At 58.8% G+C, this 22,991-nt stretch overlaps 1 protein-coding gene across 4 annotated transcripts in view; it reads right to left on the bottom strand.

Annotated features, from left to right (window-relative positions):
- Positions 1-1,202: 1,202 nt before the first annotated feature.
- ABCA3 (ATP binding cassette subfamily A member 3) overlaps positions 1,203-22,991 on the bottom strand; it is a 41,424-nt gene continuing 19,635 nt past the window's right edge. For all 4 annotated transcript variants that reach the window (XM_070362207.1, XM_070362210.1, XM_070362208.1 and 1 more), the window contains exons 12-34: positions 22,600-22,773; positions 20,393-20,574; positions 18,384-18,527; positions 17,774-17,903; positions 16,994-17,148; positions 16,610-16,765; positions 16,316-16,526; positions 15,184-15,334; positions 12,788-12,886; positions 11,286-11,472; positions 10,258-10,561; positions 9,659-9,932; positions 7,880-8,084; positions 7,292-7,511; positions 6,854-7,012; positions 6,408-6,580; positions 5,765-5,893; positions 5,434-5,628; positions 3,534-3,721; positions 2,936-3,106; positions 2,515-2,705; positions 2,308-2,381; positions 1,203-1,958 (exon numbers count right to left, since the gene is read on the bottom strand). In XM_070362207.1, coding sequence (XP_070218308.1) covers positions 1,827-1,958; positions 2,308-2,381; positions 2,515-2,705; positions 2,936-3,106; positions 3,534-3,721; positions 5,434-5,628; positions 5,765-5,893; positions 6,408-6,580; positions 6,854-7,012; positions 7,292-7,511; positions 7,880-8,084; positions 9,659-9,932; positions 10,258-10,561; positions 11,286-11,472; positions 12,788-12,886; positions 15,184-15,334; positions 16,316-16,526; positions 16,610-16,765; positions 16,994-17,148; positions 17,774-17,903; positions 18,384-18,527; positions 20,393-20,574; positions 22,600-22,773 — 4,004 coding nt within the window. In that variant the 3' untranslated portion in view covers positions 1,203-1,826. The remainder of the gene's footprint in view (positions 1,959-2,307; positions 2,382-2,514; positions 2,706-2,935; positions 3,107-3,533; positions 3,722-5,433; positions 5,629-5,764; positions 5,894-6,407; positions 6,581-6,853; positions 7,013-7,291; positions 7,512-7,879; positions 8,085-9,658; positions 9,933-10,257; positions 10,562-11,285; positions 11,473-12,787; positions 12,887-15,183; positions 15,335-16,315; positions 16,527-16,609; positions 16,766-16,993; positions 17,149-17,773; positions 17,904-18,383; positions 18,528-20,392; positions 20,575-22,599; positions 22,774-22,991) is intronic.

Below are 22,991 nucleotides of genomic sequence, written 5' to 3'. Positions count from 1 at the left end.
CCATGTGCCTCCCCTCTGGTCCCCGCTGCTGTAGCTAGGCTGTGCCTACACCCTCCTTTCCACGCCTGCTGACAGGGTTTCGGATCACCAGAGCCCCGCTTTCGTCCTGCCAGTCTCCCGCGCGTCTCCACCTCATCTCCCATCAGCAAGCCCACCTCTTCCCAGGCCTGTGCCGTCTGATCTCAGTGTGTGTGCCTCACACACGCTGTCCTTCAGTCCTGAGCACCTTTCCTCACACCATGTTTTGTGGCATCAAAGGGAAAAATGATGAATTTCTAAATTTTTAGTGTAGGGGTTAAGGTTAAAAACAAGGCCAGGATGCCCTGCAAGAGGGCTGCTGGGGGACACGCAGCCCGGCCCTGCTGGCCTCTTTCCTCCACTCGAAACCGGCAAACCCAACCCGGCCGCAGCAGCCACGCACCTGCAGACAAGCTGCAGCCCACCTCTCGGATGTTTGCTGCCGGGCAATGTTCAGGGCTGCAACCACCCCTGTGTGTATTTTTTTTATAACACGTAACTAAATGAGAATGTTTTGAAGATCCTTAAGGAGAGTGACAGCTACTGGAAATTATTTTCAGCATTCATAAACTTCGAGAGACTAATAAAAATGCAAAGTTGAAACTGTACCAGATGAACCAAAACCAAATCTTTTCTAAGCCCATGAATTCTAATGGACTGTAAAAGGCTCAGAGATTCAAATCACAGGGATTTATAAAGCTGTAAGAAATAAGGATGCACCCACCAAAAGGGAGCTGATGCCGAAGAAGACACTTCTGGAAAATGGTGTTGAGCCTACGAGCAGCCCTGGAGCCAGAGGCCCCTGGCTCACCCAGATCCACACCCTCCTCCACCAACCCTGCCTTCCTCTTTCCTCACCCTGGATGGAGGGTCTGTCGAGTGGCCATTTAGCCAACCTGCTTTTGTACTTGTAGTTTAGGCTTCTTCCACAGCAGTGAGTTCTGTAAATTTACTGCAAATTGAGAAAAACGAGCTCTTGCTCTTGCGTTTTTTTTTTTTTTTTGGCCATGCCTTGCAGCATGTGGGATCTTTGTTCCCCGACCAGGGATCAAACCTGAGCCCCCCTGCATTGGGAGTGTGGAGTCTTAACCGCCGGACCACCAGGAAATCCCCCTGCTCTCATCTAGAACTTGATACAGGAGGCTTGTCTGGGGCTGGGTGGGTGCCAGGGCCGCGGGCCCATCTCGTGACTCACAGACCACGGTTGCCTTCTCTCCCAGCCTTTATTTTCCAGACAATCACTGCGCATTAGGTGTGCCCTCCACGGACAGCCACTTGGCCCCAGGTGGTCCCCGACTGGCTTCCCAGCCCGTGGCGTCCCCCTTGAAGATGCCGGTGGGATGACGCCGGGTTCAGGGCTGGCTCTGTCCGGTGCAGCGTCCATGCTCTCTGGAGAGGAGCTCCCAGGACACGCAGCCGTGCTGGGAGCCAAGACCTCAGAGCCTAATCCAGCCACATGGCCCCTGGGGATGGTGACGGGCACCCCACTGTCCATACCCAGGCAGCCCATGAGCCGGCTGCCCCGGCCTGCTGGCCTCCCGCTTCACCAGGTGCGAACGTGGGGGTGTGGCTGTGCCCTTGGCCCAGACCCGCGGCCTGCCCGCACAGATGATTGTGATTCTGGACAGCGGGCTCGGGACCACCTGAGACGCAGGCCCGCCTGGGCTGCTTCTCGGCTCAAGGGCAGCGACACACCGGTCCATGCTGTGCCTTGATTCTCATCTCCATCGTAGAGAACAGCGATCAGAAAAGAGGTGCAGGGCGGGGTGGGCGCAGAGGGAGAGGACGCCCACCGAGCGCTCGGCTTCTCACGGACCCGCGTCCTCGGTGGGTGGCTGCAGGTGGGCGAAGCTCAGGAAGACCTGCTCCAGTGAGGTCTGGCTCACGGAGTAGTCATCCACCCCGTACTTCTCCGTGGCCTTCTCCAGAACGCCAAACACCTAGGGAAGTGGAGAAGCCGCTGTCAGCCAGGCAAGGCCTGGTACCTCAGTGGGTCTGGGGGTCCTCTGGCCATAGTGGATGGGAAGGGCACCAGAAATCCCACCCCTGTGTGGGGTGAGCAGGCCTGGGTGCCACACCCCACCCTGACTCTTCCCAGCTGTAGTCCCTCTGCAAGTTCCCTTTTTCATCCAATTTTTTTCCCCCATCTCAGATATTTTGGCTATAAACACCCCAAACCTAGTAAGTATTGGGGTGAGTGTTAGAGCAGAAACTGAAAGTGATTGTTCCTTGGAAAAAGCTGACTGGAGAAGGAGTGACTGCTGGGGGCCTGCTGGGGCCCAAGCTCACCTTCGCCCAGCTGAGGTCATCGCCGGGCAGGTGGTAATGGACCATCCCTTGGTGCTCATCCTCCAGGACGCTGCCTGCACAAAGGAGAGACCATGTCCCCGAGGGCCAGGCTGGAGGCCAGGGGAGGGTGGCGTTGGCCCGGGAATCGTGAGTTCCGTCCCAGTGCTCAGGGATGCACAGACGCACGGCGCCCTCTGCAGCACATACCTGGGAAGGTCAGGCCCACGAACGCCTTGAACTCCTCCAGGGCCTCCTGCTGCCCGTCACTCCGGATCTTGGCCCGCAGGGAGTAGCCGCTGCCAAACTTGCTCTTGAGGTGCTGTGGGCTGCCCAGGCACTTGAACTGACCCTGCACCATGATGGCCAGCCGGGTGCACAAGGCTTCACACTCCTCCATGCTGGGAAGAGGGGGCGGAGCCTGATATATCAGCGGGGAATGCTGATGCCTGCCCTCCACGCCAAAACCGTGCACCTAGGAAAGTGCTGACGCCCAGATCAAGCTGTTCCTGATTCCACGCTCAGGGTGTGGCCCACTTGCCTCACAGACTCTTCACCAGAGGCTGACAGATCTTCTGTCCACCCAGCCCCTTCTGGCCCACCCGGCCCACAGCCCCCATCCTGGCTGTACCTGTGGGAGGTGATGACGATGGCCTTGCCAGACTCTCGGGCCCGTGCCACAGTGTCCCAGAGCAGACGCCGGGCCACAGGGTCCATGCCAGTGGATGGCTCATCCAGGAAGATGACTGCGGGCTCTCCCAGCAGAGCAATGCCAGTGCTGAGCTTGCGCTTGTTGCCACCGCTGAGGCCAAGGGGGCGTGGGGAAAGGTGAGGCTGACAGTGTGGGGTCCCAGGTCCCAGCAGAGGACGGAGCCCAGGGATGGCAGAGCCCCCGGGAAGAACAAGGTGAATGTGCCTGGAAGGCCCACCTCACAAAGCAGGAGGCCCTCAAGAGCTGTGCCCATGGGGTCATCCTGCAACCCCCAGAGAGCGGTACCACTGTCTGTCTGCACCCAAGGGGGCCTGACTGGGGGCCTGGCCGTGCCTCCAGTGGGGAGCACCTGCAGGGTAGCCTTTCTCATCTAGCACTGCCTGGGCCTTGCTGCCATATCCCTGTGGGTCATGGAACAACGGGTGGGAGTCCCTGACCCGTGTGCCCCCTGCTCTATGGTAAGGGATACCCCAACCCCACCCTGGGAAGGTCTGGGGTCACCGGGACTGAGGCACACCTGTACATCCTGACCAGCTTGTTGGCGTGCGGCTCCAGGAGCAGACCCCGCAGCGTGTTCTCCACGCATGTGCCAATGTGGCGCTCGGGGATGCCCCGGAGCCGGGCGAACATGACCAGGGTCTCCCGGCCTGTCATGTGGTCCAGCAGGGCATCGAACTGGGGACAGTAGCCGATTCGCTGCCGCACCTGGGGTTGGAGCACAGCAGGGAGTTGGTAGGTCAGAAGCCTTCTCTCAGGAGATCTCCCCAAGGTGGTCCCTCGCTGGTGCACTGGCCCTGGCAGCTACCCTCCGCCAAAACTTGCCAAATGGCACTTCGGTGGGGACACTAGAGAGGCTTGCCTGGCTCAGTGAGGGCTGGGAGCACTGGGACCCAGACTGCCCCCAAACCAGGGGTCAGAGACTGGCCAAAGCCTGGTCTACCCTGGGCAGCAGGGGGGTGGACGGCTACAGGAACGCATTGATTATACAAAGTGACCATGTCTACACAATGCTTTACAGCTGAGAGATATCCACTCTGTAGTTCATCGGATGTTTAACAAACACCTAACGTGTGCTGGGACCTTCCCTTTCTCCCTTTATTAAGAGATGTTTGTTGGTGACACCTTTGGGGCAGGGTGTAGCCTAAGAAGACGGCATGGCAGCTGGTCTCGGGTGAGTGGCCACATTCGGCAAAGCCAGAACGCCGCATGGCTGGCCTCCAGCTCCAGCCACGTTCGGCAGCTGGTGGGCACAAGCATGCCTGGGTTCTGTGGATTCCAGAGATGGGATTTCTTTTTCTTTAACCTCCTCTGGGTTCTCAGGCTTCCAGGATCTGGTCTTAACTGGTTTGGAGACCTTCTTGGCTGTGACCATGGCAGTTACTATCTCTTCCCTATTCTCTCCCTTCCAACTGAAGCACAGAATAAATGTGTCTCAGGCTCCTCACCCTGGCCTGCGTTTCCTGGACCACATTTATAGATCCCTCTCCCTTGCATGCCTTTTCAATCTTGTTTATTTCTCTGAACAAAGGAAACACGGTTGTTTTATAATCTGGGTCTGCTAACTGCAAATCCAAAGTGGTGGGCTTGACCCCCTACAGAGCCCTGGTGTCTGTAGGCTCCAGCCACAGCCTGGGGTCTCCTCTATCTGCTTTTCTTGTGTGCTGTTCAGGCCTTGAAATACTACGTGAGGGGTTCTCGGAGGTCCAGGATGAAAGCCTTCCTGCAGAGAGGGTGCTCTGCGTGCTGTGGTCGTGGCATGGCTGACTGGGAGCCCCTGATGCCGGTTCAGTAGATGCTGTCACTCCCAGGCACAGGCCCTTCTCTGCTCCTTCCGCTGCCATGCTCAGCACACGTGGAACTGTTCACACAGTCCCCGGGAGCAGGATGGCCTGCTTCATGCTAACTCAGAGGGGTGGCTCTTCGTTTCTGCCCCCTACACACAATAAGGTCCTTAACCCACGCCCAAGTCTCAGGGGCCAGACTGGCCTCTGTGCAGGGGTGGCTCCTGCTTGCAGACTCCAGCTGGGGGTCGTCACTAAGCCTCTCGCTCTTCCATGATCTCAACCATGAGGTTTAAGGTTAACCTTTCATCCAGCTTTTGGTTCTTGGTTTGAATGGCCCAGGGCACCATTGCCATCACTGTGCACACAGACTAGAGTCCTTTTGAGAGGACAGAATTCTATGGGTGCCGCTCTGTGCCCAGGTCCAGAGATGTCACTAGTCCGGGGTTGGGGGGGACCCAGTCTCAGCCTTCCTGCCTGCCGCGCCTGGTACCTTCCAGCCCCGGGTGCTCTGATACAGCCTCACTCCTCTCTCCACCACTTGCTTAGCTCTGGCCGCGGCCACTGCCTCGTCCTGCTGTCCCTGAGCCTCGAGCCAGAGGCCAGCCTCATCCCTGCCTCTCTGGCCGCACCCACCTTCCCGATGTCAGAGCTGATGCTGTAGCCCCCAACAAAGGCGTCCCCAGAGGTGATGGTCTCCTCCCCGGTCAGCATCTTGAAAGTCGTGGTTTTCCCGGCTCCGTTGAAGCCCAGTAAGCCGAAGCACTCCCCTTTCTGCACCGCGAGGGACACCTTGTCCACAGCGAGGAGCGGCGCCCGCTGCTCATACACCTGCGCGTGCGCGGAGAACACAGCCATGCGGAGGTGGGGGCAGGAGGCCGAGGGCAGGGCCAGCCGGGGTGGGGCGGAGCAGAGCAGTCTGGGCGGGGCCAGCCGGGGCGGGGCCAGCCGGGGCGGGCCACCTCACCTTGGAGAGCTCTTTGATGATCAGAGGTGTGTCCAGCAGGGAGTCCAGGCTGGGGGACAGGATGCGGTTCCTTTCGTCCATCACGTCCTGGTCTTCAGGGAGCGCCGCCGTCCGGGTGTACACTTCTGTCTAGTTGTTTGGAAAACAGCCGCCGGGGTGAGCTCCCCCGAGGGGTCCGTTCCCGTGGGAGGAAGAGCTAACTAACTAAGGTCTCCCAGGCCGCTCACCCCATTTCAGCCCCACGCGGGCCAACTCAGGTCTCCCAACTCTCTCCCAGGAGAGCTGAGCGGCCATCAGGGCTGACACTGGCCCCGAGGAAACACACACTCCTTTCCTTAGAAAAGCCTAGTGTCTTTGCCCCATTAGCCCTGGGGCCACCTGTCCTGCAAGTGATGTCTTGGCAGGTTTTGTTTGTTTGGGGAAGAAATGTATGTGACAAACACGAGGGCGCCGGGGCCCCCAGGTCTCCGGGGAGACTGAGATCCCCGAGGCCCCAGGCTCCCTCGACCCATGGCTTCAGAGAGCCCCAGGGGACGCTGTGAGCACTGCCGGTGGACTCCCTGCGCAGTGGCCCCAAGGAAGGCCGACCTCGGTGGCAGGGTGCCCCCCAGCAGAGCGGCTGGAGGCCCAACGGGCCACTCACCAGTGCCCGCCTCCTCTGGAAGGCACACAGGCAGGTCTTCAGCCTCCATAGCAGGTCGGCCTCCACGAGGAAGAGCAGGGTGAGGTAGGCAAACCCTGAGGCGGCCATGGAGGTCACGAACCTGCCGACCCCCGGGGTGCTCCACGCGTAGAAGTTCTCTTGGTACTGGATGTCTGTGAAACACGGGACAGGGTGCTGCACCCGTGGCTTGGAGCGCCCCTCCCCTCTGGGGGGTCCCAGCCCCCCCAGTCCTCTCTCACGACCCCGAAGTGCCTGTGCCCAACCCCTGGGTGAAGGCTGCACCGGTGGGGCCCACTGGGCCTCTAAGGGTGTGTCACAGCCACATGGGGACCCAAGCACTGCCCGCATTTTGGCGGCTTCACCTTCGAGGTGGCCCTTGTGCCTGCGAGGGGTTCAGCTGTCCGGAGTAAGGCCTGGACACTCACTGTATTTCCGGCAGTAGTGGGCCGCCACGTCGGAGGAGGTGCAGTACCGTCTGGTTTCGTAGTTCTCGTAGAAGTTGCTCACTGCCATCCCCAAGCAGTGGTTGGGAAGCACCAGGAACACGCGGTCCAGGGTTCTGGAAAGTTCTTCTAACTTGACCGCTGTGGGGAGGAAGCACAGGCCAGTCAGCACGGGAGGACACACTGCACCTGTATGTGAGGTGCAGGAAGAGCTGGTGTCTGGAGTTCCCCACGCAGCTCAGCCGTGCCTGCCCCAGGGATCCAGCACCGGCCCTGCTCTCCTGCTGGTGTGGGTGCACGGGTGCCGTGGGGCAGGGCCGCCTGGGCACAACGGCTGCAGCACGCCTGGCCAGGGTGCCGGCTGGTTGAGCGGCTCTGCGGGTCACGGAGTGGGTGAAGGGGTTGGCTCCTGGCGCCCACCTGGGATGCGCATGATGGTGACAACGAGGAAGGTGGCGATGCCCGACAGGATGTTGAATATGGTCAGCCGCGTGTAGGCGGTGGCCGCCCCAGAGAAAAAGAAGCTCATCAGGTACATGAGGGGGATGATGGCCCAGCCGTAGAGCGTGAGCAGCAGCAGGGCGTCGGCCACGTGCCCGTCCCGCGTGAAGGCGTGCACGTCGAAGGCCTTGAACACCACCTGCAGCGGCACAGACAGGGTGCGTGAGTCCCTGCCCAGCAGCCCCCAGGCCCCACCTCCCAAAGGAGGAGAGGTCGGGGGGCGGGGCGTGAAGAGTGGAGGGGTGGGGCGCGAAGACGGGAGGTGGGGCGCAAAGAAGGGAGGAGGTGGGGCGTGAAGGTGGGCAGGGTCAGTCAGGGTGGTGAAGACAGGAGGGGCACGGCCTGAAGACAGGCAGGGGCGTGAAGATGGGTGGGGCTGCCAGGGCCTTCCCACCCTCCTCCCGCAGCAGGGGTGGAGCCGCCAGCACCTGCTGGGAGCCCAGGGTGATTCTGCGGGCTTCCCCCAACCCCAGACGCGGGGAAAGGCCCCAGCGCCACGCAGCTCACCAGCAGCAGCAGACTGGGGATGAGGAAGGACAGGAGGTCCCACAGCAGAGCCGAGAGCCAGAAAATAGCCACGTGGACACCACTCACGAACTGCACATGCTTGGCTTGGATGGCCCTCTCGCTGACTGCTAGGATGGAGAATGTGCTCGCCAGGAATGCCATGGCGAACAGCAAGTTGAGGGCGATGTCGAATCCTTTCCGGCCCCTGTGGCGGGAGGCAGGGAGGGCACAAGACAGGTCAGGAATAGAGCACAGCACGTCCTGGCAGCTGGGCCATCCAGTGCTGGCTCACTATTGTCCAAAGCGGGTGATGCAGTGACTCAGCCACTAAAGAGGGTTAAGGAAGAATCCAGAGCCTCAGGGGACTCCATACCAGGAAAACTGCATCCCCCTACCCCACCCAGGAACAGCTCCCCTTCTGGGCATCCGGTCCACAGTGATGACACTGCCGCCCTCCCAGTGGCCTTCCGTTCCCTGTGCACCCACTCCCCACACACACTCAGGTGTGGATCCGACACTTCCGCCCCGCTCTGTGGCAGCCCAGGTCAGACCCGCCATTGGGCATGGCATCAGGGTAGTGGCAGTCTCCCCACTCTCATTCTTGAGTGGGCAGGACCTTCAGGTGCCAGCAACACCTATCAGAGACCAGGGCCAACAGCACCATTCTGTAGCTTAAACTGCCCCCTCCCCACCCCCTGAACGTTTCAACACGCCGTGCTGGGGTGGGGAATGCTCTGAACTGATGAAGTGCTGGCACATGTAGATGAGACTCGAGAGTGAAAGCCAGTCACTCAAGGCCACACGGTGTCTGATTCCACCTACGGGAAATGTCCAGGACAGGCAAACCACGGGGACAGAGAGTGGACTCCCGGCTGCTTAGAGGTAGAGGGAAGAGGAACGGGGAGTGACTGCCACGGAGCCACGGTTCCTTGAAGATAATGAAAACATTCGATAAAACTATATTGTGGTGATGGCTCCATCACTCAATGTACTAGAAACCATTCGATTGTGCATCGTGAACCACAGAACCATATGGCAGGTGGGTCATATCTCTTAGAGCTGTTTCAGCAAAAAAAAAACTCCTGTTCTCATCCACTTTCACCATGCTAAGCCCGACTCCCCAGCCTGACCCCTGGTGCAGCGAGAACAGAGGACTGCCACCCAGTCTCTGCTTTCACAGTGGGGTCGAGAGGGGGCGGAGGGGGAGGAGGACACCGAAGGGCCAGGAGGCAGTCTAAAGTGGGAGGTGGCGATGAAAGCCCCATCAATGAACTGCCCTGAGGTGGGGTGACAGTTCTGCAATAAACAGACTTTTCTGGTTTCATCTGGACAGTCCCCAGAGGTCTAGGGGCTCTGCAATCGGGAAGAGGAGAGTCTTACACCATGAAGGTGACAAGGCCAAGGACAGAGATGCCTGAGATGGTCCCAGACTTGAGGCCACTGAGGGGCAGCGACACACACGCATGCCGGGCACTGAAGGCCGTACCCCCAGGACATAGATCGGCAAGCGCTGGGTGCAGATTTGGGAAGAGGGTGCAGCACCCTCCAGATCCACAGGAGTCGCCGGTGGGGCCTAAGTGTGTGTGGGCTGGGGTCTCCCCAAAGTCTCAGCTGTCCCAGGAAAGGTTTTATGTGGAAGGCTGGGGAGGCTGTGGGGTTGGGGTCCCCGTGGGAGGAGCCCAGCAGTGCCTCCGGTGTGGAGGCGGTCAGTCCTGGTGCTAGGAGCAGGTCCTGAGCACTTGGGGATGGGGTCCTGAGGGGGTGGGACAGGGCACATACTCATTGAACTGATCCTTGGCAGCCTGTAGGGCGCTCCGGGGCTGGGGGAAGTTGGACACCATGATGGAGGCCCGGGGGCCACACAGCAGCTTGAACAGGAGGTTGTCCACGACGGCCAGCGCAGTGGCTGGGGAGTGGTACGCTTGGTTGTTGAACAGGGCGGTGATGACCGTGCGCTCGCCCGTGTCTCTGAAGGACGCTGCCACCAGGCACCGCTCGTTGAAGCCGCCCCCCTCCACTGAGGCCCTGAAAATCAGGAACTCCTCCAGGTCACCTGTGTGGTGGCGGCAGGGGCAACGGCAGGGTCAGTGGCGTGGATGACTGGCTCAAGGCCGGCAGCCCGCCAAGGCCCCGCTCTGAGTGCCTGTCCTGAAGGGCCGCAGGAACCATAGAAAGGACACATCACCTTCCACCCACACGCTGTCCGGGGCTGTGGGGCCACGGGGTGGGAGCCACAGGACCCAAGGCTGCAGGCCTGGGGGGCACCCCCATAGCCACAAGCTCTTCCTTCTGCACCTCCACATGGGTGAGAAGGGGCCTCTGCCAGCACAAGCCACGCCCCCGAGCCCCCCAGGACACCCCCCTGAGATGCCCCTTACCCAGCACCTCTCGAGGCTCCTGGCCCTCGGCCTGCAGCATGTCTTTCAGATGCTCCGACAGCTGCTGATCCAGCCGAGAGGTCCCGGGGACCGAGAAGGGCACGACGGTGTGGCCGTACTCGCCCAGGGTCAGCTTCAGGAGGGGGTCGTCGAAGATCTCGGAGGAGTAGTTGATGGCCAGGAGGGCCAGGGTGAGGCACGTCACGGGTACCAGGACCTGGGCCGCCGCCACCTTCCACTCGCGCCAGCTGTAGGTGGCCTTCTTCAGGAACATGGCCCAGAACTGCTGGCAGTGGAGGGCCAGCTGCAACAGAGGGGGACGGGGTGACGTGGCCGCCAGCCTGAGCCAGCCCTGCCCCTGCCCCCGGGGCCTCCGGCTGACAGTGGCGCGCTGGGTCCTGGGCCTCCCCCCAGGGCTCGGGCCCTGACATGGACGACCCATGAGAGCACCTCCTTGTAGGTGCCCCTGGGCCTTGGGGCCTCACACCAGCTGTGGCGGCAGGGCAGGCGCTATTCCATCATCCAAGGATGTTAGGGGACCCTGTGCTACCCCAGAGAGGAGCCAAGTCCTCGGCCTTCCGTCCCTGCTGGTTGGAAGACTCCAGCCGCGCTCACAGCAGAGCAGGTGCACAAACCTCCCGCTGCCTGTATTCCCCACGCTCAGTCCTTCACTGTGCAGGTCAGGCTGGCAGGGACCAGAGCCCAGCTCCGCTGTGAGCTGCCCAGGCGACCTCGGCCCAGGCCTCAGCTTCCTGTCTGTAAAACGGGCCCACGGCTGCCTCTGTCTCGCTGGGTACAGGGCACATGTACATGGGGCGGTCAGCCTTATGAACGGCATTTGCCCTTGTTCGTGAGTGGCCAAGTTAGAACAACGAGAAGTGGCGGGTGTTCAGTTAAAATGCTCCGGGTTTTCCTTCTCTGGGCCAGTCTTCAGGAGCATGAACTGCGATCTGCCCTCTTCCTGGGGGCCTGGACCCTCTGGATGCCCGCGTTTGCCCTCACGGCCTCTGATACTCTCACGCTCTCACCCCGGTGTTGAGCCTAACGGCAGTGCACTCCTCCTCAATCAGCGCACCGACACCGTCGGTCGGGTCCATGGTCCCACACAGGTGGCCATCTACGGCCCAGTCGCTGGCCCGCCTCTCGTGCTGGTACTGCAGGGCAGGGAGCTGGATGGCCTGGATATCCATGCTGGTGTCCACCAGCTTGCCAACCCTGGCCGAGACACGGAGGCCGGGTCAGAAAAGGCTCCTCGGGGAGGGAGGGGGCAGCAGAGGAGGAAAGCCAGTGACTGTCAGGGGAACTAAGGCAGATGGCCATCTGTTCTGCCAGCTGGGCCTTCATGTGCCCATTCACACACTCATCCCTGCCTATCTCCAGGACGCCAGCTGCGGAGACCAGGCAAAGCCCAGGAGAGAGAGAGAAAACCAGGCAGGCCCTGATCCTGAGGGCCCTGGTCTCCTGGAGAGACTGACCACGGTCAGCATTTATGCCCCAGACGGTCCAGGGGACAGGATGGGGCACAGGGCACAACGGCAGTGTGGGGAGGGCTTGTCACAGTGTGGAGACCTGAGGGTCGGGGGTCACTGCATGCCGAGACGAGGAGGCAGAAGAATGTATCTTGGGAGGGGCCACCTCGGGGCGGGCATGATGGTGCATGCGGGGGAGCCATCCCATGGACTGTAGCCTGCCAGGCTCCTCTGTCCATGGAATTCTCCAGGCAAGAGTACTGGAGTGGGTTGCCATTTCCTTCTCCAGTGTACTTCCCAACCCAGGGATTGAACCCAGGTCTCCTGCATTGCAGGCAGATTCTTTACCAACTGAGCTACTCAGAAGTACATGTAGGGGGTGGGTGGGGGCAAAGCTGGCAGGTCCTCAGGTGGCAGAGATCGGAGTCATGGCCTTGGGCTGCGTGGGGGGCTGCACTGAGGCTGGGAGCCAGCCAACCTGTGCACCTGTGTATTTATATTCACTGATGGTGTTGCCTCCTCTAGGCTGTGAGCCCCAAGGAAAAAAATCTGCATAACATTTATTTTTGTATTTCTTGTTCCTAGCACTGTATCTGCTGAATAAAGCATTCAAGAAATGCTTGACTAATGTGTTAATTGTTTGGAGCCCATGCCCCAGTTCTGAGAGGTGAAGGCTAAATTTCGCATCTTCACTACAGAAGGAGACATGCCTGGGGATGATCACCTGAACTCTAGAAGAGCTCCCTGGAGGGGCCCAGGGGAGGGGCCGACACACACAGTGGGAGTGGAGCATCCGGGCATCAGAGTTCCACTGCTCTGCGGTCTGAGTCACCCGAGTGTCGGGAACCTGGCCGAGTCTGTGCCGGTGTTACTAACAGGGCCCTGCAGATGTGAGCTCAGGCCCTGAGGGCTGGCCTGCTGCCCTCCTGCCACCCCGGGCTTCGGGTCAAGCTCGGACGGGCGTTCCAGATGACAGTCAAGGGCACTGCTGTATCATCACCCTTTAGAAAAGCCACCCGCAGGGCTGAGACCCCGGCAGATGCAGATGCACGGGTACTGACCGGAGGAAGACCTCCTCCATGGTGGTGACGGAGGCCCCGAAGCTGGCAATGCCCAGCTCCTTCTGCTTCTTCTCCAGTTTAGCAAAAAGACTTTCAAACCTGAAAAAAAAAAAAAAGAGACCAGGGTGGTAAGTCGCTTCTCAGTGACTTTCTAGACGGTGTGTTCCTAAACAATCACCTCAGTGCAGTGTGGGGGAGGGGCAAAGGAAGGTGAGCCCCTGGAGATGGTGTCTCAGTAACAAAGCTCAGCTTTGTCACCCCCTGTCCCCCTTCCTCCTCCAACATAGCACTTTTTTAAATAATCTTTTTTTTTTTGGCCAGCCATGCTGTGTGGCTTGTGGAATCTCAGTTCCCTGACCAGGGATTGAACCCGGCAGTGAAAGTGCCGAATCCCAACCGTCAAATTGCCAGGGAAGTCCCCACACAACCTCTTTTGGGTACTTGGGCCTATAAGGCACTCTTTGATGGCACACACGTACATGAAGTCACAGACCAAACCAAAAGAAATTGGGGAATATTCATGGACTTGTAGGACACAGAAGTCCTTTCTAAGGAGAAATCACAAAGGAAAAGATAGAACCCATTTGATGTAAAATATCTGCGAGGGAAAAACCTCTCACAAAATTAGAAGGCAGCAATGAATTAGGTCTTCCTGGTGGCTCAGACGGTAAAGCGTCTGCCTGCAATGCAGGAGATCCGGGTTCGATTCCTCGGTTGGGAAAATACCCTGGAGAAGGAAATGGCACCCCACTCCAGTACTCTTGCCTGGAAAATTCCATGGACCGAGGAGCCTGGTAGGCCACAGTCCATGGGGTCGCAAAGAGTCGGACACGACTGAGCGACTTCACTTCACTTCACTTCAATGAATGGGAAAAAAGGTACAACAGAAGTGGCCGATGTTAATACTGAATACACAGGACTGGGGCGTGCAACGGCCAGAAGAAGCGACGCTTAGCATCCAGTAAGCACCGGAAGTGCTCAGTCTGCCAGCAGGAGTGGAAAAACACAAATGATAAGTACGCAGTGTGGGCCATTCCCACCCATGAGATACACAAGTAATGAAGAGAAGTCTGATTCAAAGCTGGCGTCAATAAAATGGACCCTCCCCGTCCTGCTGCTGGGGAAGTCAAACTCAAAACCTGTCCGGGGAGAGTCTGGTAACAGGTACCCCACTGCTGGGGATCCATCCCAAGGGGCCACTGGAGACCTCAACAGAGTTTTCTAGAAAGATGTGCATTAGCATATTTGCATGTGTGTGTCTGTAAAACATGAATATGTGATGACAGAGTAGGTGTTAAATTATAGTACATCTAAGTCAGGGAACGCTGCCGTGATTAAAACCACATTGCTCAGTCAGGCTGGTAGCAAGATTAATTGCACCTGTAAGTTTTCTATTCCAAAGTTTCTGCATGTGAATCAGAAGTTCGTTTTTACCTGCCCACATGGGGAGACTGCTCTGTTTACGAGGCATGTGTCCACAGCTCAGACTACGAGACCAAGAAGATATGTGAGTTCACAGCTGCACACTAACCCTGAATGGTTGCAGTGTGAGGAGCAAGCTACGCATGGAGAGCGCCAGTGCACCCAACACCCTGTGATGACCACCCTTCCCCTCGGGTACAGCTCTGACGCACAGGGAGGCCTGGCACCCCAGGCCCAGCAAGTAGACTCACCAGGTACCAACCATCACCAGCCCAGGAGCTGAGAGGGACCCTGGCCAAGCCCACAGGTGCAGGGTGCATGTCTCACACACAGGCCCCTTAAGTCCCACTGAGCCCCCTTCTCAGATCTCCACCTGTGTGTGTTCTGGGACATGTATGTACCTCTGTGTGCTCTCTCTAGGATGTGTGCCTAAGCATGCTCCAGGACACATATGTACCTGTGCATGCCCTGGGACACACACGTGCTCATGTGTGCTCTGTGACACGTATATACCTTTGCATGCTCTGGGACACATATGTACTTGGGCGCTCTGGGACACACACATGCCCATGCATGCTCTGGGACACGTATGTTCCTGTGCACAGTCTGGGACACGTATGTACCTGTGCACGTTCTGGGACACAGATGTACCTGTGCATACTCTGGGACAAACATGTGCCTGTGCGTGCTCTGGGACACATATGTACTTGTGCATGCTCTGGGACACACACGTGTCCGTGTATGCTCTGGGACACGTATATACCTGTGCATGTTCTGGGACACAGACATGCCCATGTGTGCTCTGGGACACATATGTACCTGTGCATGCTCTGGGACACATATGTACCCATGTGTGCTCTGGGACACAGACGTGCCCGTGCATGCTCTGGGACACGTATGTATCTGTGTGTGTTCTGGGGTACATGTATGTACCTGTGCATGCTCTGGGACACACACATGCCACACGTATGTACCTGTGCGTGCTCTCCTTGGGAAGAATGAACGACAGCTCTGCCCCGGCGCTGCTCTCCAGGGTGGCGTTGGGGACGTGGTGCTGGACCAGCCGGGAGATGCCCTCGGGGTTGCAGTGGGGCTCCTTCACCAGCGTCATGTGGTAGCCTGCGCCTGAACACCCCAGAGTGTTCGGTGCTCACCCAGTGAGCCCAGTGGGGTTCACCCAGGGCCCCGGGCTCCCTGGGGAGGAGGCAGGCTCCTGGGGAAGGGGCTGCAGAATGGGGGCAAGTGAAATGGAATCGATGCCCCTCAGGGTGCCTCAGGGCTGTCATGAGGGGCTCAGCTCCCCTCCCCTCACCCTCGCTGGGGAGAGATGCTGGAGGACCCGCAGTGCTGAGCACAAGGAGGTGAGAGCAGAGCTAGACTTCAGACTGCAAGTGGCAGAGGCTGGGTCCAAACTGTCCCCAAGACCTCTTCTCCCTGCTTCCTTGGTAACAGAGCCTCAGGACAAAGGCCGTCCTCTCCAGCCTCCCCCCAGCCTGATGGTGAGCACTTGGGGTCACCTGCCACTTGCGGGGCTGTGTGTTGGCCAGGGGAAGCTGTGGGGGTTCAGAGTGCACCTCCTGGGGTGTCTGGGGGAGGGGCGCTGCTCCTCTGCCTTTGCTTCCTCTGCGGGTGGGACATGAGCAGACCTGGCCTGCCAGGACCATGCCGGATGGCGAGCAGTCCTCCAGAAGGGAAGCTGCACTCACATAGCAAAGAGGGGGCTGACTGCACCCACTGCCCACCCACCCTGGGCAGTGCCGCGGGCCCCCCGCCTGTTCGGGAGCTGTGATGCTGGCAAGCAGACTTGGCTCCTCCAACGGCACCCCCGCTCTTGGCAGGGCCGGCATTGACTGTTAGTCCACCAGTCAAGGCCAAACAATGCTCCAGATTAAGACTTTCTGTTCTCCTTGTCATTCTCACAGCCCCTCTGCCTGGGCCTCGGGTCTCCACCCACAGGGAGCAGACAGGCCGTCTAGAGAAGGCCGCTCCCCACCTGACTTCAGGGGCCCTCGGGGAACATGACCAGTGGGCACTTTCTCCCGCACCTGGACCAGCCACGCGACCCCGTGTGGAATGGACTTTCGGCTGCCCGCCGGCCCCGCTCACCGTATTTCTCCTTGAGGAACAGCGACGACCCGCAGCACTGCAGCTCCCCCTTGGCCATGATGGCGATGCGGTCCCCCAGCAGGTCAGCCTCGTCCATGAAGTGGGTGGTCAGCAGGATGGTGCGGTCGCTCTTGTGCTGCTGCAGAAGGTCCCAGATGGCCCTCCTGGAGATGGCGTCCACGCCCGAGGTGGGCTCGTCCAGCATCAGCACCTGGAGGGCGGAGGGGCAGCCCCGTGAGGACGGCAGAGCCCCGGCCTGGGCTTCAGGCTGCGCCGCAGGCCCCCCGGGCCTACCTTGGAGCCCGCGATGAGGGCGATGCCGATGGAGAGCTTGCGCCGCATCCCGCCGCTCAGAAACCTGCTCCGGGAATCCCGCTTCTCCTCCAGCCCGAGCACGTGCAGCATGCGTTTGACCTCCTCAGGGCACTTCTGACGTGGCAAGCCTTTCAGCTGAAACGGCAGGGATGGAGATCTGGCCCGTCCAGGCGGCACCAGCCTTGGTGCTGTCCCTGTCCCTCCCCATGCTGGACCTCATGCCCTGATGACCCCGCACCCCACAGTCTGCTGACGGCTCCCTGGGGCAGGTTTGGTTTTCTGGGAGGCTAAGGGCTCCGAGGCTGCCTCGCGGATGATGGGACCACCGCGGCAGCCCGCGCACCCTGTCCCCTGCCGGCTCACCTGAGCGTAGAAATACAGGTGCTCGGCAACGGTCAGGTCGTCAAATAAGACGTCATGCTGTGGGCACAGGCCCAGGCTTTTCCGGATCTGATCCATGTCCTGGGAGACTTCGTACCCGCTGATGTATGCTCGTCCACTGGTCGGGGGGAAGAGACCTAGGGCCGAGCAGAAGACCCCGGGGCCTGAGGTCAATGCAAACACCCTCCAGGAGCAGAAGGAGGGCTGAGCCTCCCTGGTTCGCGTGGTGAGCGCCCCGCCCCACCGAGTGGGCCTCCAGAGGCAGAGGAGGGTCATCAGCCCTGGGTGCTGATGCGGCCCTGAGTCCTCAGGCAGAGATGGGGTGGCTGGTACCTGGGGGAGCGGGTCAGAGGGCAGTCCCAGGAACCCAGGAGAAGCAAAGCCCGGAGGATGGTTACTGCCCCATGACCTCCTGACCCTGTGGCCTGGTCCCCACAGGATCTTGATCCCGGGCACCTCGGCTTATTAGGGATGAGTGGCATGTCCCCCACACCCTTGGACCCCAGGTCCCAACTTGAGCCTGCGCTCAGGGAGGACAGGGCGACTGGCAGAGCTGGGCCGGCGTGTCCAGGATGGCTTTTAGGAGAGTGGGCGCGGGACCCCCGTCAGTGCGGGTGGAGCCCTTCCCTGTGGCCTAAGGGGCTCCCGCCCTGTCCCAGGGCCCCCACGGCTCCGCAGCTCTCAGCGTGGACAGGACAGCCACCTAAGGGCAAGTGGCCGGTGGTCAGGGGTGAGGAGGGGGCGTGGAGGCCGGGTCCTCACCCGTGAGCATGGAGAGGGTGGTGGTCTTCCCCGCGCCGTTGTGGCCCAGCAGGACGGTGATCTGGCCCTCGTACAGGTTCAGGTTCAGGTCTCTGACAGCCGCCTTGCCCTTGTTCCCCACTCTGAACACCTGCAGGAGAGGCAGGGGCGACCCTGGGCATCAGGAGCCCCCTGGGCCCTCACCGCAGAGGCCCTCTATCTTACTCCCCCGGGAATCCCCGTCCACCCGAGGGTGTTGGGTGGAGATCATGCCCAGCGCACCACAAGGCCAGAGTACTGATGGAAGACCCCTTCCTTCCTGCGGCTCCCGACCTGCCCCTCCCCAGGCCCCCAGCACCCAGCGTCTCGGCAGGACTAGAAGGTCTGGAAGACCAGGCATTGCATACAGCGAGCCCAGAGAGCGTCCACTGCCAAGCTGGTCAGAGGTTAAGGGGGGCAACAGCAGGTCCTGACTCGATCCTGAGCCTCCACACTGGGCCCTGGGGCACAGCCTGGGTAGCCGGTGCCCAGGTGCCAGTCAGAGGGCAGCCCCAGGAACCCAGGAAAAGCGAGGCCCAGAGGATGGTTCCTGCCCTGTGATGCCTCGGTCTAGTCCCCACAGGTGTGGCACCTTGGACACGTGCTTGATCTTGATCCCGGCCACCAGGTCCTCAGGCTCAGCTTCAAAGTACTCGGTCCTGAGCACCTTCTCAGGGTCGTCGTCCTCCTCCTCCTTCCCGAGCGCCGTCCTTGGGCGTCCGCACCAGTACGAGGGCTAGAACAGAAATCTCGATTGGCCCAGTCACGTCAGCTCATTTTTTCTTTGCCACACACAGAGCAACCACTGACTGACACGCTGGAGCTGCGAGCCTACCAGCCCCGGCCTCCCCCATGAGGTGCTGCTGCAGAGAACGCACTGCCAAGAGTCCTGGGGTCGGACGGAGACCCCGCGCAGCTCCGCGCCCACTGCCTGGGAAGTGTTGAGTCTGTTCCCTGTTCTGCCACAAGGCTCACTGTGCACAGAGCTCAGAGGTGATAGGAGGGAAAGTAAACCAAGAAACTGAACACAAAGCCAGGTCACAAAGCGGTCCTGCCCAGGGCGATGTGGGGAGGCCCGGCTCCTCTCAGGTGCTCGTGAAACAAACCAGACGCCCGCGGGCCGGCCTCCCTCCCATGGTCTGGCTCCCGCAGCGCAGGGGTCACTCGAGGGTGGCACATGGTTGGCACAGTGGTGTGGGCGGGGTCACAGGAGAGGTGAGCACAGGGCCCTGGAAGAAGCCCCCCAGGGGAAGCCCTGCTGAGGGAGAATATGTCACCCACAGCTCCAGCCCCACTCCCCGTGTGCCCCACAGCCAATGGGGCGGTTCCAACGTGTCACATTCCATTGGTTTGGGGGGACACCTGTCTCTCATTGTAAGAGACTTTGAAATCAGAATGTGTCTTACAGATTACAGAAACCACCACAGAGAACAATGGCCAGTATTTTTCTTTCTTGGTGTCAAAGTGATGGTGCCTCTAAGAATCAGGACCATCTTAGATTTGATGAAATAATGAGTGGAGCCTGATCCTGGGAAAGACTGAAGGCAAAAGGAGAAGAGGGCGGCAGAGGATAGATGGTTGGATGGCAGCACTGATTCAATGGACATGAACTTGGACAAACTCTAGGAGATAGTGAAGGACAGGGAAGCCTGGCGTGCTGCAGTCCATGGGGTCACAAAGAGCCGGACACGACTTAGCGACTGAACAACAATGACAAAGTGAATGGACACTTGATAAAGATTAGTTGAACCAAAGATAAACAATAAAGTGGCTCCTGGCTAAGCTAGCTAATCAACAGGGAATTTGTTAACAATTAGGTGGTGCACGCATGAATACTATATAGTTGTTAAAAAGTGAAGCTGGTTGAGAAAAATGCATGTTTGAATAGAAATATATTTACAAATACATTAAAAAATTATAAATATGCACAGATAAAATCTAAAAGTGTATTTGTAAATAGACCCATATGTATATGTACTTAAAATACCTAAGATGTACACTGGGCTTCCCTGGTGGCTCAGATGGTAAAGAATCCACCTGTAATGCAGGAGACCTGGGTTTGATCCCTGAGTTGGGAAGCTCCCCTGGAGAAGGGAATGGCTGCCCACTCCAGTATTTGGGCCTGGAGAATCCCATGGACAGAGGAGCCTGGGGAGCTAATGTCCATGGGATCACAAAGAGTTGGACACGACTGAGCGACTAAGACTTTATAAAACGTACCTAGAAAAAAAGAGCAAGTCTCAAGCATTTTTACATCATCCCCTTTTCTAAGAACAAACGTATAGATGTCAGATGACATACATGCGTGCCGCACACGCACAGGAAACCATCTGAAGAACTACACCTAGAGTGTCAGTGGTGTTCCTCTCTGGGTGGTGGGCTTGTGCTGTTCACTCCAGCAACATGATCAGTTTTGCAAGAAGCTCTGTTACTTTGTGTGCAGAAAACCCAACCAGATATTTTTTGAGGAAGGCGGCTTGGGTGGGGCTGCATACAGGCCCTGTGGCCAGCCGGTCAGTGCCAGCTCCTCCTCTCGGACCTGGGCACTGTAGGTCAGGGGATGGAAGGGCTTGGGGCACGCAGGTAGCCATCAGAACTCACCAGGATGAAGAAGTACCAGGGCTGGGGCACGCCGAACTGGCCCGGGAGGACGGCCTCCACGTACCAGGCCACAAGCCCGTAGAGGACAGAGTCCAGCAGCAGCATGCCCAGCACCTGCCCGAAGGTGAAGTCGTCGTCCACATTGACGGGACTCAGGAGGTCTCGCCACTGGATGCCTGTGCCTGGAAGACATGCCAGGAGACGGGCCTGACGCGGACCCGCAGGGCAGAGTCAGCATGGCGGCCCCCCGCTCCCAGCAAACCCGACAGCTCTCCCCTGGCCTTTCAGACCAGAGTAGGTCACCAGATCGGTGTTACAGAACCAGCAAAGCTCATGAACTGACGAGAGGGCCTCATGTTTGATTTGCGACATATACGTGTGCAGACGTGTCCATCTACACAACACACCTATACACAGACACACGGACACATGTACACATTCACGTATGAGGTGCATTTAACACAGGTCTTTTCAGAGAAGGGAAACATGTCAGTGCACACAAAGCTCTGTATAGCGGTGCTCATGGTGTCCTGTCTTCTCACTGGTTTGTAGCATCACTGTCCAAAGGATGCCTGGGGGTTTCCGTGTGGCTGACTCCAGGGCCCCTGGTGGAAATGGCTGGTCTTCAGCCTTGTGCTCTGTTAACTTCCAAACTACAAATTTGTCTGTTTTAGGAAAATTCAGTATAGAATTTTGAAAACAGTGTCATCTAGTTTGACTTCTCTTTGCAAATGTCTATTTTAAAGAGCATCTGAGCCCTGGAAGGTACTGTGCATTAAAAAAAAAAAAAATCCACAGTTTATCGTACACTGCTGAACACAGAGAGACACATATATTTAAAAGTCCCGTGTCAGCTGAAGAAAAACATTCTAATGAAGGATAAAGCCACACTGAAGGTTCTGGTGGACATCCAAGCCCTCCCTCCTTAGACCACAGCCAGAAAGCCATGAGAAGTAGGAATTGAGGCCTGGAAGAAACGCAGGCTTTGAGCCTGAAAGAGGATGTCTGTGTGGGGTGGGGCTGAGAAGCAGGGTTGTGTTTCCCCTCCTGCGAGCAGAGCAATGCCAGGTCTCCCAGGACGGATGCCAGCACAACACGGGCCATGCGGAAACCCATCGTGTCCCTCCTGCCTCTGCTTAGAGCTGAGGAAGCACGTCTGGGTCCACGCGCCTCTTCAAGCCCTTCCATGAGAGGGTCTGAGTGATGGGAACGATCAGGGCCTTCTCCTGAGAGGTGAGTGCTCTGCCACTGGAGATCTCCCAGCAGGTGTGGGGTGAAGGGTAAGACCAGGTGCACTTTCAGCCTTCAGAGGAGCCTTGACTCCACGTCAAGTGAAATCTGAGCAAAAACGGGAGCCCCCAGGCCAGCATCAGCCCAGCAGCATTTATCTGGCTGCCAAGACACTTTACGCCTAAGCCTAGTGGGGCAGAGTGTAAAGAATCCGCCTGCAGTGCAGGAGGCCAGGGTTCGATCCCTGGGTCAGGAAGGTCCCCTGGAGAAGGAAATGGCAACCTGCTCCAGTATTCTTGCCTAGAGAATTCCATGGATAGAGGAGCCTGGCAGGCTACAGTCCATGGGGTCGCAGAGTCAGACGCGACTGAGCGACTAACACATGACATTTTACAGGTTAGGAAATGTCACAAAACCCGAGAAAGCCATGTCCCGGTGTGTCCCTTGTTCCTCTCTCAGGTTCCCTGTCTTCACTGCCAATCCCTGCAGAAGGTATCAGGGAAACAGGGGGAGGGGAGACGCTAATTCCAACGCTTTACCGAGAGCTGGGAGCTATTGAACTCACAGACTGAGACCCCAGGCCTAGGAACCCTAAACCCACGAGGCAGGCGGAGACTCAAAGGTGACCAGCTTGAGCCCCACGACCGGCAAATGCAGACTCTCATGTCCAGTGTCTTCCAGCAGTGACAGTTGGTCCCAGGCAGGGCTTCGTGGGGAGCTCAGAGAAGGGATGGGGGTGGCTGATGTCGCGGTGGACACCCTGACTCTCTGTCCAGTCTGCCACGTGTCTTTGATCTGCCTCCCTTGTGGCTCCAGCCCCTTCTCCCCGTTGTGAGGACTTGCCTTTCAGGTGCTCGGCTCGTGGAGCTGCGCTGAAGTGGCTGGAGCGAGCATCTCGGGGCTGGAGGGCCCTCTGCTCAGACCCTCTTGGGGCAACTGAACCAGCAAGAGCAGCTATGAAAAGGGAGACTACTCACCTTTAGCTTCAAATTTCCCTATGAGCTGGGCTCCCATCGCCATGGCGACATTGGACAGGAGGCAGGAGAAGAGCTTCTGGCTCAGCGTCATCCAGTTGTACCGAGGAGCGACGAAGAAGTAGGGGATGTAGGAGAAGAAGTAGAGGAAGCCGCCAATGGCTGCTGCCATGTTGGCTGTGGATGGAGAGAGGGCAAGACCGGCGTGTGCACCCCCAGCACCCCCTGGGGCACCAAGGACCCGTCCCTCGTGCGAGCCGCCCGACCCCAGCCTGACATTGGCTGGGGACCGAAGTTCAGTGCTGGGGGGCCCCCACTCAGTCCACAGCCTCTTCCCTTGTTGGGATGCCTAAGCTGCAGGGAACACCACTCCACCTGCGGCGGCACGTGTCTGC

Source organism: Bos mutus, chromosome 25 (genome assembly GCF_027580195.1).
Source record: "Bos mutus isolate GX-2022 chromosome 25, NWIPB_WYAK_1.1, whole genome shotgun sequence".
Lineage (NCBI taxonomy): Eukaryota > Metazoa > Chordata > Mammalia > Artiodactyla > Bovidae > Bos > Bos mutus.
This window is presented reverse-complemented; position numbering and strand designations above follow the sequence as displayed.